At 42.1% G+C, this 18,130-nt stretch overlaps 1 protein-coding gene across 1 annotated transcript in view; it reads left to right on the plus strand.

Moving 5' to 3' along the window:
* The window catches only part of GRIA2 (glutamate ionotropic receptor AMPA type subunit 2), a 116,549-nt gene that overhangs the window by 73,744 nt on the left and 24,675 nt on the right, over nucleotides 1-18,130 (plus strand). The window contains exons 5-6 of the mRNA XM_084856348.1: nucleotides 3,207-3,260; nucleotides 5,419-5,580. Of these exons, the coding sequence (XP_084712474.1) occupies nucleotides 3,207-3,260; nucleotides 5,419-5,580 (216 nt within the window). The remainder of the gene's footprint in view (nucleotides 1-3,206; nucleotides 3,261-5,418; nucleotides 5,581-18,130) is intronic.

The following is an 18,130-nucleotide window of genomic DNA, read 5'->3' on the forward strand; positions in this document are numbered from 1 at the left end:
GAATATTCTAATAGCACTGATCCATCAAACAAAACTCCAGCTGATCAAATAAAGTCCAAATACTTTCTATGTTTTGTGCAAAGTTGTTGCCTAATTGTGGCTTGGATCTAAAGGCTGGAATGGTAAAAGGGTGGGCAGGAAAGCTCCTTTGCATGTGCATAGATCTCCACAAAATAAACTCATTGTCAACATTTTGATCTTTCCACCCATCCATGGACTCACACAGAGGTGAGCAAATGGAAATGCTTTTAAGCTGGAGTGGAAAGTGAATCTATAGTCTGAAACCCTTGTGCAGAGTGACTTGCCTCTGATCTTAGTTCTCAAAACAAGAGACCATTACTTTTGGTACTTCAGCTGATGAAGATCTGTAAAGGAGTCCAATGTGTACTTCTCATCCTCAGAGAAGATTAAAGGGCTCAACCCCATAATGAACCACAGAGGCCTTAGTATGTGCTTGATCAATAATTAAAAGTCACTCCCTCAGCTCCACACTACCCAGTTAATCTGAAGTACTTGGAGTGAAGCTGAGTTAGTTCCACTGACGTCAATAGGACTAAATCAGCAAAAATCAAGTCCTTCAACTGATTGCAGAATAGGTTGTACTTCTTCCATAATAGCACTTTTTCCCTAGGAGAGGGTAGTGATGGGCTCTTCCTCTTTGAAGCATGGGAATGAATGCACAGCTGCTTTTCAAGCATAGGGCATAGGAGAGATTTCAAAGACAGGTACAGAATGGCAGGCCCATGTATAGGCACCATCTTTAAACAATACAGCATATGAGGGCGACTTGCAACAAAATGTTGCCGTGAATTCTAGTCCTCTAACAGGAGTGCTCCTCTGCAGCCAGACAGCTATGCCTTCCTCCAAGGTTGTATAAGCTGTAAGGTAGGAGTGTTGAACCTCTTTCAGCCCAAGGACTGAATGCCATTCTGGGGAAGATCTCGGGGGCCTCATTCCAGTGGTGGGTGGGACCAAAGGCCAAAGGAGCAGGGCTAAATGTTAAAAGAGTATCAGCATATTGTGGCTAAAGCTCTTACTCACAGTAACTAAGCCTTATGGGAGGCATTTCAACCTATTACAATGGGGAGAAACTGCACAAAAGCCAGGACACCACCCAACAATTGGGACCTGGGAAGGGGGACAGATTTAGCCCCCAGGCCTGAGATTCTCCACTCCTGCTGTTAGGGGTTCAAGCAGGCCAATTCAGTCTCCCCATCCCACTGCAGTTCTCTGTTTTTCTTTTCCAAATTGCACTCATCCTTCTAGGGTTCCTGAGTATACTCAGTCCTTGTTGGCTAGGGTTTGGGGGGGGTTCCCCTTCAGGGTGGTGGTTGTTGATTTTTTGTACTTCTACATACCAACCAAGCATGGTTCAACCATGAAACAAGCATCTTGGTTCATGACCCTGATTTGCGCATGCATCATTGTCATCTATGGGCTGAAAGGTGCTATCTAAGGTGCTGAACCTTATCCACCAAATGGTTTCATCACCTTGGATAGCACCAGAGCTTTGGCTGATGATAACTAAAACCCTGAATGGGACCACAGCTCCTCCAGAACTGGAGTCACCAGCCGCCACTGGGCAAGGTTTTGAAGGGTGAAAAAGAGCTGTGGAGATATGTAGGTTTATACTAGTAGCTGCTGCTAGAGCAGGAGGGAAGAAATATATTCTCCTTCTTTGAGCCCTTTTTTGAGGGGAAAAGTGGGATATACATTTCTTAAATAAATAATAAATATATCTTTCCCAGGAATCTGAGTGTATATATATGCCTTTGTTCACTGTCATTACCCACAAATAATTCCTGTTGATTTATATACAAGTCCCACTCCATTTGTTCCAAATGTTGCTGCCAGAATATTAACTGTGGTGGGCGCAGATCGAACACGTAACTGATTCCATTCCACATTTGTTGGCTGCCTATTTGTTCTCAGACCCTATTTGAGGGGCTGATTCTCACCTTCCAGTTGCTGAATGGCCTAGGGCCAGGATACCTTAAAGACTGTCTTCACCCATATGTGCCTTCTCATGCACTCAGAACAACATCAGAGGTCCTGCTGCATGTTTCGCTGACTGTCTTGACGTACAGTTGATGGGCAGTACAGTCAGGGCCTTCTCAGTCATGACACTTTTAATCTAGAATATCCCATTCTGGGAATCCCACCTGGCTCTGTTATTGCTTTGTTTTCATCATATGGTTAAGACATGCTTATTTCAGAGGGCTTCCAGGGATTGTGTAGATTGGTTATACTGATGAACTCTGTGTGCTGTTATGTGCTGCTGCTGTCTTTGTTGGAGTTTGGGTTTTCTTTTGTGTGTGCATGTTTTTAGAGATTGGGAGAAGGTGGTTCAGTTGCATACTTTCGAACCAATATGCAAACCGAAACTCAGTTGTCCTTTGCACTTTGCACTTTTCCAAATTTTGCAATGGAAATCTCCAATCAAAACATGCATACAAAAATGCATATCTTAGGGAATGTGCACACAAAAATGTGTATATGGGTGAAAATAACATTAAAATGCATTATCTTAGAAAAATTGCTTGCAAAAATATGTATATTAGACATTATTTACCAAAGTGCATGCATTAGGAGAAATGTGCACAAAAATGCATATGATTGTTCTTGTGAACTTAAAAAAAGCCTTCAAAGCTCAGGAAGAACACCTAAGATTGGAAATATTCTCAAAATTTTGGACAAACCAAAAAATGAGAAACTGACAGAAGCCAATACTGACAGATTCATCCAGCCCTAGTGTGTGTGTGTGCGTGACACACTAAATATTGTTATCCACTTTGAATTTGGGGGGAGGGTATGGAAAGGTGGAGTATGTTTTAATAAATGAGTAAATAAGATTTGGAAGCTGCCTGAACACATTGGCACAATCTACTAGGAGAATGCCCTATGCAAACACTAGTGAAGTGAATGGGAGGGGCTGAACTGGATTGTATCAATTGTCAAAATAGACAAAAGCATATTACATAATTTACAGGTATCAAGCTATTGGGACTGAAAGTCTTTTTTCATGACATCTAAAATTAAAAACCCCATTTGTAATCTACAATGAATTAATTCTATCATGTATTAATTTGTATTTTCAGATATTTTATAGAATAATCATTGATTAATCACACATTGTTTTATTAAATGTATCTTATTGTACCCGTGCCTTTTTTCCCAATCAAATTAGCGATTTGGTTCTCTTCTAGGTTATTACAATCGGTAAACATGTAAAAGGATACCACTACATCATTGCAAATTTGGTAAGTTAATTTAATACTAGCACCTATGCTTCATATTTAAGACATTAAAGGATATTTTGGTGTGATTTTATATGGTGTAGTTCATTAAAAGGCTGTTGTTTCCTGTGTAAAAAATACACAACTTAGAGTGTTGTTCCAGAGTTTGGGAGGGGGTGTATCCCCAGGCCATGTTTTATTGCACGAAATAATCAACCTCTTCCAGCTAACACAGGAACTTTCTCACTCAGATTTCCCCATGTACATCTCTCTCACTCACTTATATCCTTCTTATGGCCCATTCACTATAGCCCTATTTAGAAGTTATCCTTCACATGTTTACTGCACATGAAGAGGGGAGAGGCATCAAGACTGATATTGTATGCCCCACTGGCCCCTCCCTCAAGATCTTCTCATTGACCAGAAAGGGGTACCTCTATACAGCTGTAGGCATGTAGGTAGTCCACAAGATTGGAACCTGTATATGTTCAGTGATCCTGATCACATGGAGTGTCTTCACAAATAGTTACTCTTTTGTACCAAACAGTCCGTGGACATTTGGGGTGGGAGGGGGCAGGACCAGCAGGCATGATCCCATTCCCCATTCCACACATACAGTAAATGCATGGAGGATAACAGCCACACAGGGCTTTCTTATAGCATTTAACCCCCCCCCCCCATCTCTTAGCCCTCTCTCTTTCATAATCTTCAGATTTATACATAGTCTCCTTCTGTCCACTCTACACCACAGGGCTTCTTTCTCAGTGCACAAACCTTGAATCCATTATTTTCAGCCCTTTCACACTTATTTTGACTTCCCTCTTCTCCACCAGCATGTGCACACACACACACACACACACACACACATTTTCATAGTCAGTGATCCTAAGTAAATTTACTTGGAAGAAAATTACAGCCCTAGCAGTACCCCTCATGGTGTCCTAGTGTTTTAGAATCGTTTCATACCTCCGACTGCATGGAGAAATTCCTTGCTCATGTGGAGACATTATTTGAAATGAAATAGCACTTACTTCCATGTAAGCTCATTAAAATCATAGCTTATTGGTAAGAAAATGAAAGGACAAAGAACTGAAATTAATTTGTGCCACCACCTTCCTAGTTTTAAGTCAAATGTTTTAAGTTAAGCATTTAACAGCACTGTTAAATGTACATGTGTTTGAATAAGACTTGGACACAACTCTTGTGAGATGTTGAAAAATGTTCTAGAACATGTGCATTTTGTGCAAAGGTCATGGGGCTTTTTTGGATTTTAATTATATTTGGATTCTGATGAACTGCATTTTTATACTCATTCTCAGTGCTGAACTAAAGAATTGCCTGTTTCGGAAGCAACAGCAAACCATGCTCTCTCCCCCTCTGGCATGGCTGTGAGAACGCGGTTGGAAGCAGCTACTTCCTTTAATATTAATCATGGTTTATGGTTATGCCCCTGGAAGTATAAATTTTGGTTAGTTTAAGCTATGGTTTATTTTAATAAGCCAGGATCAAACAGTGGTTCATGATCTTGATTTTTTAATAAAATATAATTTGTACCACATATTGTCTTTTTTCAGATGTAATGGTAAAATATGGTTAATGTTAAACAGAAAGTGGATGCTTCCAGTCTTCTCATGGTTGTGCTGAAGAGAGGAGGTGGAGCAGATAAGCCTGAGGCTCACTCTTGCTCATTCATGTAATACTAGACCATGGTTTACTGTTACTTTATACAACAGAATGATACAATCATTATTCACTTTTCTAAGTATATCAGATAGTAAAAAAAATAATCCTACTGGTTTCAGTAACCAGGATCCAAAGGATCTTCTGTATATGCACACGTTTCTTAGGCTCCCTTTCCATAAATCCCCCCGCCGAAGTCTGAGGGACTGTCTGAATGGTACAGCCCCCATTCAACTCAGCTCATAAACTTAAATGACAAGAAAGATAACCAAGGTACTTCTATGATGTTTCTAGTCATTTCTGGTCTACAGAAAAGAAAAGGTGAGGAAAACATTGATAGATGATTGATGATAGATAGATAGATAGATAGATAGATAGATAGATAGATAGATTTAAGGAATCCTGTGTGTATGTTAACTGAGCTTGTTCCCTCTGTTGTCTTACTTATATGTGACAGAAAAATTGGATAACTGGCCAGCTGACCAATGTTTTCCATATCTAGGGATTTACTGATGGAGACTTATCAAAAATACAATTTGGAGGGGCCAACGTATCAGGATTTCAGATAGTGGACTATGATGATCCCCTGGTGTCAAAATTTATACAGCGCTGGTCAACACTAGAAGAAAAAGAATATCCAGGAGCTCACACTAGTACAATTAAGGTATGCTACTTTGTTTGTACACTTAGAACAGAGTACACTGGGGAAAGGGTACATTCATTGTAGCAGTAGTGGTGGTGATAGCAGTGGGAGTAGTGGCAGTGTTAATTCTGTGTTAATCTATTCTAGCACAACAACAAAAAATGGTCATGTGATACATTAAAGACTCAACAATTTTATTTTGGCCTTAGCTTTCACAGATTAGCACCCACTTCATCAGATGTATGATGTTATCCTGATCTTGCACATTCAAAGGGTAGCAGTAGATCTGCAACATCTCTGCACAGAATACAAAAGTATACAAAGTAAAACAGTGACCCATTCACAACAGCATTCACGGATGAAAATCCTGTCTTTGTTGCAAATACTGTCTTTCTTGCTCAAGCAGATTCATTACTTCCTGTAATGGGAAAGTTACCCGCAAAACTGATTGAATCTGAATTCAATAGAATTGAATTTGCTAATAAATTCTAGGTCAGCCGTTAAACACTGGAAAAGAAGGAGTAATGGTACTAAGAGTAATTTACAGTTTATACAGAGCAAGGGAAACTAGACCATAATGTGCCATACATGTGACTAAAAATAGGGAATGTGGCAATAAAACTCAACATGGTGACAAGGACTTAGTGATTAAAGGGGAAGGGGAAAAAAAGAGAATGACCTATATTAACTGTAATGATAAAATCTTGGTCAGGCTGCTTCTAGCCAGATGCAGTTGCACATGTTCAAGAGGATATTAGTTTATCATACCATTGGCAGTTTGTTGTAGGACTTATACTGATAAATTAAGGGCAAGTAGGCTGTAATTCTATATACAAAATATTAAACAAAATCATTATGAACATCAGAGCCATATATGAATATATGTGCTGGACTATATATAATAAAACATGAACTTTTAAAAGTCAGGGCTAATCGACATGCTATGTCAAATGCCAGGAGAGTTTTGTCTTTCTTTAGCCCTGAGTGCAGCAGGAGGGGAAATGTTAGGGGAGAAAGCAGCTGGGTGGCAAAGTTTCCCTCCCCGCTCCCGCTTACCCAGACACGGTGATCCCAGTCTGGTTGGGTCACTGCATGCTTACATTAAAGTAAAAACAAACAAACCAAGAAATGAATCAGCTGCACATTGCACATTTAATGTAGCATGTAGTTTAGCCTTCAGTGTATTTTAAAAGGCAAAGTGAATAATGATGCCACTGTATAATGCAAGGCGCAAGCGCTCTCTCTCTCTCGCTGTCTCTCTCACTCTCTCTCTCTCTCTTTGGAAAAACAGCAACAAACCCTATTACTCTATAATACAAATTAAAGATAGAGCTCTCAAATTTAGTCATAGACTGAAGCTGCAAACCTATACAGACAACCTGGGGAAAGTCCCATTAAGCTCAGTGGGATTTATATCTGAGTAGATGTGTGTAGTACTGTACACTGTAGTGAGCCACGCTTACTCAAGGAAATCATTGTCCAAATCCTGCCACATTTAAGATAGGCAGATACTGGGTTCAGCTTTCCAACTCGAGTAGCTTTTACCTTAAAGGCGCTAAGAAAAAGTAGCTTTACCTTTGATATTTTTAGTAGTTCTTCTGATGCCTGTCTTTAGCCTCTGTTGCTTTTAATTGATTATTGCTTTTAACTGAATCTTTTATCCTGATGTTTCTATTTGTATTTGTATGTGTTTTGGTTTTTATTTGTGTTTTTATCATGGATTGCTCTGAGAGCTCTCTGCTACAGGGCGACTAACGAATTTTAGAAATAAATAAAATAAAGTACAAATGTGTGAAGCAGGTAACACATGGACCATCAAAATGTTTTAAAATGTTGGGGGGAAAGCATTGGGAAGAAAATAGATAGGCTGTATTGATTCCCCAGCACTAAGACACTAAGGGCCAATTACATGTTCTCCTAATTGCATAGGTATAGCTGAGCCTGATATGTTTGTTTACTCCATTGTAAGTACACACAGTCACAATTTGGATCAGAACCAGCATGCTCAGGGAGGGAAGGATTAAACCTTCATGCTACCTGGTTTCTCCCCAAAATTCTCCCCCATGGGTGGTGGGGTTAAAAAAAGAGGGGGGAAAGCCTCCATTGTCTCAAGTGGAGACTTTTTTACTTTTTCTTTTTTTAACCCCCATGAGTACGTGTGTGTGGAATTTTGAAAAAAGATGGGTGGGTGGAAGATTTAATCCTTCCTTCTCAGAGCACCCTGGTCCTGATCTGAATCAGGCCACACAGTAACACCTATACAATTAGCAGAATGTGTAATTTGGCCCTAACACTCTGTTGTTCCTGGATTATTCCTGGTCCAGTCAGTGTACATTCTAAGATAGAAGCAGGGAAGAATGTGATGCCTAAAAATGGCCTGGTGTAAAACCCACAAATGGAAAGAGATGCATACATCATCTTTTTTGACATATAAGTCATGACCACATGGAGTACTACTGTATTTTGAGTTGGATGAATTTTGTAAAAACAGTATTTTAAAACATTGGCTGTGTAAGCACATAATGCTAAGACATGTTAACCATTGTTTGTTGCTTTAGCCATGGATTGTCTTACAGACAGGAAAAGAAAGCATGGCTTGTTTTCCCTATTTCTACTTTATTTGTCTCCTGCCCATTTTGCTAGCCATCTGAGCAGTTTTGATTTCATGCTGCACTTGCTAGGTTACTCTGTTTCTGGGTGGACAACAGTGCAAGCAAGTCAGGGATAAGTCACGGTTTTGGGTTCAGACATCAAGACAAGACAAGGTTTAAACAAGCCAGACTTTATAAACTAACAAGAAACCATGGCTTCTATTTGTGGTTTGTAGCTGGTTCACAAACCATGGTTTGTTTGCAGGGACAGGTTCAGATGCAATGATAAGCCAGATTTCAACAAACTATGCCATGGCTTAGTGTTATGTCCAAACCAGGCCATTCTTTGTTTAGATTTGATGTATTCCAAAAGTTATTAGTGACTAAGGGATAGGGTTTTTGTGTTCTGTATTGTTCCTTTTCTCCCTCATTCACTCCCATGCTAAATAATTGCCCCTTGTCTTAACAGTACTAATTTCTTTTTTTATGTTTTCTCTGTCCTTGACAGAACATTCAACATTATTTGATCAAAAAACTACTCTTGGAAGCAAATATTTCCACCTTGCATATTGTATTCAGATTACAGAATTTGAAGCATCCTTGAAACAGAACTTGAATGAGAAAGAGCACAGGCATATGTATGAAATTCTAGGAACAAAGAAATCTACTTTCTTTACTCCGGCTATGCCTGTAAGGCCCGAATTACGAGTGTTGTGTTGAAACCCCACCTGCCCTTTCACAGCCTCTTTGTTTCCCTGAGAAAGAGGCAGTCATTTTTCTGCTGAGAAAAATACACATGCCCGCCAGTTGCTGAGAATTTCGGAGGAATTTCTCAGGATGCAGGGCTTCAGTGCTTACCCTACTGTAAGGAGGTGGCCGAGGGGTGTGCGTGTTTGTTCTTTCTTTTACCATTTTCCCTTGTTCTGTCCTTGCAGCCTCTCCAGATGCTTGAGCTTCTCAGAAAGCTCCCTAGAGGACTTCAGCAGGACTTTCAGCAGGAAGGTCCCTTGGGCCTTTCCAGTGTGGCTGCTTGCTGAGTGCCTGAAAGCTGAGCAAGAGTGATTGTTATTTTTCTAATTATTTTTCTTCTTGTTGCTAGAAGGATTTTTAATAACAACAATGCAGAACCAAAAATGCCTCTCTCAGCTTTCAGGCACTCTGCAGGCAGCAGTACGGGGAAGCCCCAAGGGAGAGAGTCCTGCCAAAGTCCTCCAGAGGACTTTCCAAGAAGCTCAAGCAGTTGGAGAGGCTGTGAGGACAGAATGTGTGTGCATGTGGGGGGAATGGTAAAAGAAAGAGCACCCTCCACTCCCCTCACCCACCTCCTTACAGTAAGGTAAGCGCTGAAGCCCTGCACCCTGAGAAATTTCTCTGAAATTCTTACCCCTTCCCACAAATTTTTGGGTACAATTTCTTTTTGCCCCTCCCCACAACAAGTGGTTGAAAATAAACAGACAGAAAAATTCAGCACACTGCTGCAAATTACTTTGAAAGAGAAATATGATAGGCTTCTCGCAGTACCAAAGTACAGTTCCAGAATTATTTTGCATTGTGGACTCATAACTTGATAGTACTTACTTGTCCTCAAGTTGCTTGCAGTTCTTTTTCAGTACATTTCCACAGGGAAATTTAAAAGGTCGTTTTTCATGGTAAGCATGAGAAGCAATGTAATGTGACTGACATAAATTAGTATGTCATATTACAACACCTGAGATATTAGATAGAAAGAGACATTTCCAAGTCAATTCACAGCCAAAAGTGCATTTAAAAGGGAACACCCTTTATGTCTTTTTAAAACAGTCTTCAGGGTCCATTTTTCAAGATTTTCTACAGTCTTCTTCAAGATCCAACATTAATATTACCTTTTTCTCTTTCTCCCCTCCCACCACCCCCTCTTCATCTGATTTCTTAAAGCACTGGTGTAACATGAAGAATGGAAGTTCTAACTCTGTCCCTGTACTGTAGCAATGTATTATTGTTGTTGTAGCTCAGGGATGGGGAACCTCCAGCCCTTTGCTAAAGGCAAGGGAGCGGCAAGAACCACTTATAATCTACCACCTACCCTCACAAAGAGGTGACCAGAATCCCAGTCTGCACAATGTTCTGCTGTGCCTGTGCAAAGAGATTGGTTGTAGCCTGCACAGAATGAAGTGCTGGTGTTGTGGGCCACCATATGGTGGCCACATATGGTGGCCACAACATACATCAGGCTCTTCCTTCCTCAGGTACCACTCAGGCTGTGGTGGCTGATTAAGTACACTTATCCTCTTCTTCCTCTCTCCTCAGTGTTGCAATAACATGCTCTATCTGATAGGCCGCAGCTGTTTGTAAGGGCACAGGATGCCTGTCACAGGACCTTAGCCATGAAAGACAAGCTGTGAGCCTCTTGTGGGCTCCAATATCCTTCCGAGTCAGCCACAACACTTCTAGCAATGAATATAAGAGACAAGGCAGCACACGGGAGGTGCCTTCTCTTTGGATAGTGGGACTAAGGCGGATTGTCAACATTTCATTCCTTCAGAAAAGCTTGTGAGCTGTTAAGATGGTGATCCACAGCTCTTTTCTGCTTGGAAACTTTAACACAAAAAGGAATTTTTAACACAGCCTAACAGTAATTATGGGAAGCCAGATGTTTGGAGCAGTTTAGATAAATCTAAGACTAATTTTGTTATAGTGCATGGTTGTTTCTGTTTTCTGCTATGCTTTGGTGTTAAGGGTACCTGAAGGCAATTTTTATTTAAGGCAGCGTGTAAGATAGCGTTTATTTTGTCAGTGTGTAAGATTTAGAACCTTATTCAATCAAAAGAGTATATTATAACCAGAGAGGCTGACAGGAGGTTGGTTTGGCGTCATCTGTGGAAGAGAAAGTAAATATTATGCAATTGCTTGTAAAATAATAAAGGAAGTGTGTGTGTGTGTGTGTGTGTGTGAGAGAGAGAGAGAGAGAGGGAGAGGCTGGGTTCGCACACTCAGTGGGGGAAACTATGCCATATGGGTTGTTTTCCTCACCCCTGCACATGCCCAACATTTGCTTAATTACCTGTGCCACACTGTGGATTGCCGTGTCATCCAAACCCAGTGTGTGTGCCGTGTCATCCGAACTCATGGCAGAAGCGATTTCTAACCCACCCTACAATCCATGGCTTGTAGTAGGGGTTGTGGGATGAGTTAGAAGCCACCTGTCAGGGTGGACACTGAGCCCATAGAATCCCAGAGTAGTTCTGATTCAGAGGAAGAGCAGTCGCTCCTGGGAGAGGAGCACGCCCCTTTTTCCCAGGGCCCGCAGCTGACAGAGATTCCTCCCACCAACATTCCTAGATTAGAAAGCAGTCCAGGGAGTGACCCAGCACAGATAGCAGACTGGGTGGATGCGCGGTGCAGACGCAGAGAGCGGCACCAAATGGAGGGCGTGGAAAGGAGGCGTAGCGCCCCGTTGGCGCTCAAAGAACGGTTGCGCCCAGAGGATCCAAGGGAAAAGGGGAGGGATTCTCCCTAGTCCTTATATTCAGGGGTCTGCCAGTAATTGCCTTTCAAACGGGGACCAACTGTTCCAACTTAGGGCATAGGGATGCTGCTGCTCAGATCTAGTTGCTACCTGTAGAGTTGTTAAGTTGTAAAAGAAGAATAAAGCTTTGAAAAGAATCCCTTTGTCTGTGTCTGGACTTGGCTACTGGATTAGACTGAGAGAGCCCTCCAAGGAGCCCTTGACAGCACCCGCACCACGTCACGTGCTGGGTTTGGATGACACAGCAGTTACAGGTGGCGCAGGTAATTAAGGAAATGCTGGGTGTGTGAGTGGCACACGTGGGGGCATGGAAAGCAACCCATAATGCATAGTTTCCCCCTCTGTGCATGCAAACCCAGTCAGAGAAACAGAACCAATAGGCTGCTGTAGGGTTCTGAGTGGCTTGGTACCCATGACAACAAGCCACTCTGGCTGGGTTTGCACAACATGACAAGGTGTGCTGCTGAGGGTGATTATGCTAATCCCTCCAGCATGTGACTGGCACCTGTGCAGGGCGATTAACAAGCTACTGTGGCTTATTAGCCATCCTGCAATTGTGCGAACTGGACACAAAAAGAATGATAGAGATGGGGCACCCAGTCATTTCTTCTTCCTTCCAACTTCCTTCTCTTAGTAGTACAGGAGATGCCAAAACAAAGCAGCTGCTGTGCTCACTCTGGAATGAGAGAGGAGTGCAAGCTCAAGATCAGAGGAGAAAAAGAGATTGGAGTGCCTGAACTGGGAGAGTTTTCCTTTTCTGATTGCATGCTTCAGGCATTCCCTCCTAGGGATGGGTAAGAAATTCATTGGGTTCACATTTTTATGTAAAATTACCCAGTTTGCATCTCCCGGAGCCAAACACAATTTGCAGTTGGAAAGCCATACATGTTTGCAATGCATTTTGCAAACACAAAACAAAAATCTTTTTGAAAATATGTGCACATTTTAAAAATGCACACACAGAAAAATGCATACACTTGAAAAATGCTCAGAAAGACACTTTAATCAATGGATACATGCATGCAAAAAAGTGCACATTTTGAAAATGCACTAAAAAATGCATACCAATTTCTGCTCAAAGGAAGAAAAGGCCCACAATCTGGGACAGAACGAGCCTAGTGATGAAAAAATGAGGACCTGAATGTGAGCTTGATAGATTTGCCCATCCCTATTCCCTTCCTGCTTAGCTCCTAACAGTCCCTAGAGCCAAAAAGAGGAGGAAGAGGCAAGGCAGACGGACTGGGGAGCTTGATAACGCTTGATAACGTGAAGCCTAGGGAGCACAAGTGAGTATACTTTTCTCCCTGCTCACTCATGCTCTAGACCAGGGGTGGGCAGAAGGTAGATCTGCCCATAAGCCCTGTCCAGCATGGTCAATTGTAGGAATGCTGGGAGTTGAAATCCAGACATCTGGAGAACTACTTTCTGCCCACTCCTGCTCTAGATGTTCCCGGGCATTGACAGGGCTTGGAGATCTCTCTGCCACTTACTAAGCCAGCCAACTCACTCCACACTTGCAGTGCTGGTGGCTTGGATGATGAAAAGCAGTGGGAGAGGAAGTGGGGAGGGGCCCACTCCCTCCCATTCTCATAATGCCATCTGTAGCTCCACCTGTCTCTTGATCACAGATAAAAGTAGGGCTGGTTTCCTTTCGTTTCTCTTTGGCGGTTTGGGTGAATCTTGGTGGGACATTCTGGCTGTTCCCATAAAATATATGTGGTGGGGTGAAAGATCATGCTCCCTTCCCCAGGCTCCACCTCCTTTCTACCAACCATCAAACGTGTGTGAAATGTTTTGGGGAGTGGGGGGCAGCTTACACTTGCAGGGAGGCTTCCTATTTTTCTCTCTATCCTCTTTTCCTGTTTTTCTTTAACCCCTTCCCTCATTGTTTAAAGCCTCCGGCTCTGCCAGTGGCTTCAGCAGCATGGCAGAATAGCGGTGCCTCTAGGAAGGATGCTAGTTGCCTTCACGTGGCAAGGATTCCAGAAGCAGCTCGACAAATTCAGTCTGTGATAAGACATGGAGGTGCCTGTGCGTAGTTCAAGGGACTGAGGCTCTGAGACAGAGCACCTTCCAGTTTTGTATTCCTGCTAGTTCCCTGTTTCTGTACTGATGCAAGTAAGATTTTGAGAGAAAATACGATGAAACCTTCTTTGGGAATTGGCAAGTGAAAGGAAAGAGCGATCTTAGGATAATTCAAATAGGCTTTTTGCTGTACATATTAATAGTGATACTTTGTTCTTGTTCATTAATCGGCATATAACAGCAGGGGTGGGCAGCCTGCATGCTGCCTCTCAGCCTTGCGGTTTTGGGCCTAATGTCAAAAGCCTTCTGCAAGCGATGGGTTCAGACCTCTGGCAAAAGCAATCTGTCCCTTCCCTGGCAGCCTGCTGAGCAGGCGAAACAGTGAAATAGAGAAATGGCAGAAGAAGAGAGAGAAACAAGGGCGTAGCTGGAAGAGGGAGAGAGAAGCAGGGTGGCTCTGCCCAGTGTTGGCTCCGGGTCCACCTAGGGATGCATGGATTTTGTAAAATTCATTCCATCTGCATTGCATGGATTGTCAGGTGCCTTTCATTCGTCAGCTGCTCATTGATTAGATTTTTCTAATTGCTCAAATTTGTGCAAAATTCACATTTGTGCAAATTTGCACTTGCAAAACTGCGTGAATCCACCCCCAAATGCACATATACACCCCCCAAATACTCACCCCCCCAAAATGCACATTTTCATGCTTTAGCCTATGGGGGAAATATGCATTTTTGGCTGTTTTTTTATTTTACGTATTTTTCTATGACTAAATTTGCGTAAAATTCCAGAATTTTTTTAAAAAAAACTGGTCTGCAAGTCCATGGAATCTTTGTGACTCAGGAAAAGCCAGTCTGCTGTGGAATCCACAAGTTGGATTCATAGAAACTGGAATTCATTTGATTCCACTGCAGATTTCTCCGACATCCCTAGCTCCACCCACCCCAGAACATGATTATACTAAACTTTGTCTAAAGGTCACAGAGATGAGGCATTGTATTTTTTTTAAAAAAACCTACTGCTTTGTAATTAATACTAGCTAGGCATATGCATCATAAACCATTTTATATCTGCCTCAAGACTGCAGTTATTTTAGGCCACATATAAATGATTACAGTAGCAGCAGGAGGAATTGCCTATCTCAGCGGTGTGCTCTAGCGTAATTTAGTTACTGACTAGTCTCTGAGCAAGCATTGTTAAATCATTCCAACAACAGATTAAATTTGGAGAATTTTGATCTATACTCTCTATATGCTGAATGAATATATGATCAAGAGAGAAGGGCAGATGGGAGTAAATGCTTCCCATTCCCAGACACTTTTATCCAGTGGCATCAAGGACAGCCCAAGACATTTTGTTGCCTAGGGCAGAGGACAAATTCATGCTCCACCTCCATTCCACATACAGACACTGCCGCGGCTGAGGAGAGAGAGGTGGTTTAGGGCAGACATTCCCAGCCTGTTGCCCTCGTGTTGTGCAACAATTCCCATAACTCCCAAACAGCATGGCTAATAGGAATTACCGGAGTTGTGGTCCAGCACATCTGGAGGTCACCAGGTTGAGGAAGGCTGGCTTAGGGGCATCGAGTAGGTCACATGGTTCACACAGCTCTTTCCCCCACCCCCTCACAGGTGCTCCCTCACCACTCCACCTGGTGCCTGCTTGCTGCCTGCTCAAAGAAATGCTGTACTGCAGAGCAATGCATGCACATGTGCAGTGCCTGCTGGAGTGTGTGGCCTGGACCAGCGGCCTCTCTGCCAGCTCGCTTGGTCAGGGGCCTTTCACAATGGCATTGTCTGTGATACGTAGGGAGAAGGCATCTAGGTGAGGCAGCCAGACAGCCCTGGGTAGCAAGAAGCAACCATTGTCATGCCACACCCCAGCCTATGCCGCCTGTGGTGGCCACCTCTTTCACCCTCATGGTAGGGATGGTCCTGAGCTGCATTACAGTGCCAACCTGGATTGCAAGCAAAGAAAGCCACTTGTAATGCACCCTTACGTGTGGAAATTGCTAAGGTATCAGTGGTAAAACCAGGGAAGTGTCACAGGAACATGACCAACCCTGAGCCATAGTGCTTGGGGTTGCTTTTTATGACAGTTACAGATGAAACGAAGTTTCTATTGGGATACATGTATAGAGAGAGATGGGCTTTGGTTCCTTTGAAAATCCTAAACTACCCTTGCCCCCCCAACCCTAGCTGTATAGTACATATTTTTCTTTCTTCATACTGTTTATTAGAATCCAGTTGGCATATGACATCTACACTTGGAATAATATCTGACTTTATATAAATGTTCAAGAAACTTGGCTGAAAATATTTTATGCATGCAAAATATTTTTTGTATTTATTACCAAGCAATTCTGTAACTTTCATTATGTTTTTATCACTTTGCAAGAAGGTGATTGTTTCTCGGTGAAATGTCAATATTCAAACTCAAGAGAAGACTTTTATTGAACATAAACATCAAGGCAAGGCAAAGGCATGGTGTTTGTTAGCAAGAGGGAGACCTTTATACTGCCACAGTGATCTATTCAATTAATTTACAAACAATTTAGTGTGTGTGTGTTTGAGGGGGAGGGCAGAGGGAAGGAGAGACAGAGAGAGAAAGAGGAAAAGATTTGGAAATAACATAGCCCAAAGAAGGGGAATCAATATTCATCCAAGAACGGAAGTCTACTCTGTGCTGTTCCCTGCATTTTTCCACTTGATATGTGAAGGTTTCTGCTTTAATAGTATCCTGTATAAAATGAAGGTGAAAACCACTCCTGATTCTAAAATGATGTGAAAGGACCAGGCTGACCTATTGCCCCTCTTGTTTGTGCTTATGTACTTGTTCCTCTCAGCTCTCCCGTGGGCGACATTAATGGTGTTTGTGTCAAGACCACAAGGTCAGAATACACGGTTTGCTTTGCCATCAAAAGTAATATGGTTACCTTTGTTTATAAAGAAGGAAAAAGGAAGGAATTCTTTTTCTGAAAGATACTACCCCTTTACAGTACTGCAGCTGCATGGCACAAGACCATTTGTTTGATAGCACCTCTATTACTGTATTTTTGCCATACTGCTGTTGTCCAAGATCACCAACTTGTACAATCCATCTTTGAGCCAGATGGACACAATGAGGACACACACAGAGATTTCCCTGCAGCTACCTCAATTATCCTCAAACCCCAAGCATATACTGGGAGGCTATAAAATGTTTCTATTTGGATAACTCCTAGTTGCGAGGATTAATTTGATACTGGGGCAATTTTTAGCTGGATTTAATTTTCTTGAATTCAGCAGGTTTTTATGTGATTTTTAACATTTTGCTGCATAACATAGTAGCAGGGGCAAACTGTAATGGCAGCTCCAAGGCAGCTGGAAAAGTGATTACTTCCAACTTGTGCGGGATCAGTTAAGACGTTACTGAGTTTATGTGTAATATGATGACAATTGAAATTGCAAAGGTTCACTGGGACATGGGAAACAAACTGATAGCATAGCCAAGATCAAGTTGTAAAGGTCAGAGCCAGGTTGCTAAGAGGATGCCTGCAACTTTTGATTGTGTCAAAGTTCAATACTATCTGTCTTGTAATATGAATTTATGTAACTCACAATATGTGAATATACCTTGAAGTGCGTCCCCATGTTCCTGAAAAATGTCTTCTGCTTGCAATCTACATCAAGATTATTACAAACATATGAGTTGGAGTCAGAGCTAATCAAGCTTTAGTTCTATTGAATTTAATGGGACAAGTTACTAATGGCTAACAAGTTCCATTGATTTCAGTGGGACTAAATTGTGACTTACTTCCTTTGTATCCAACTCTATGTGCCTATTTTGTGCCTACACAGTATCTTTATACACACTTCAAAGGTATATGCCAATATGATTTCTACAAATCATGGAAGACTAAATGTTGGGAAAACAAAGAACTCGGACCATTAAGGGAACAACCCCTTTCCTTTTGAACAACATGCCAACCAGTTTATGGCTTTCCCAGACCCAATCTTCTATTCAACCACTCCCAATCTGCAACTTCTGTCCTGTGAGGAATCCGCATTATCACTTTCTGGGACTGGGCTCCTCTTGCCCTGGGAAGGACTGAGCAGAATTGCAGGAGCTGTACCATGTCAACAGGCATGTCCTTTCTGGTGGGCAACACTGCTGCCAACACCCCTACAGGTGGGCAACACTGCTGCCAACACCCCTACTATCTTTCCTTCCCATGGTGAGTTCAAATGGTGAGTTCAATTGATGGACACTTTTATTGAAAGGATTCCTTTACCACTTTTCCTGCTTAAACCTCCAAAATTAATGGGTGTGTGTGTGTGTGTGTGTGTGTGTTCAAGTTCTTTCCTCCAGTTTGTAATGGGTGTGTGTGTGGGGGGGGAGTTGTAACATCATCCTGTTTTGTTATGTATATTTTTATATTGTTAAATTTAACCCAGGTAAGATAGGGGGC

This window comes from Heloderma suspectum, chromosome 5 (assembly GCF_057233095.1).
Source record: "Heloderma suspectum isolate Gila_16-S chromosome 5, 16-S_ref, whole genome shotgun sequence".
NCBI classification, from domain to species: Eukaryota; Metazoa; Chordata; class Lepidosauria; order Squamata; family Helodermatidae; genus Heloderma; species Heloderma suspectum.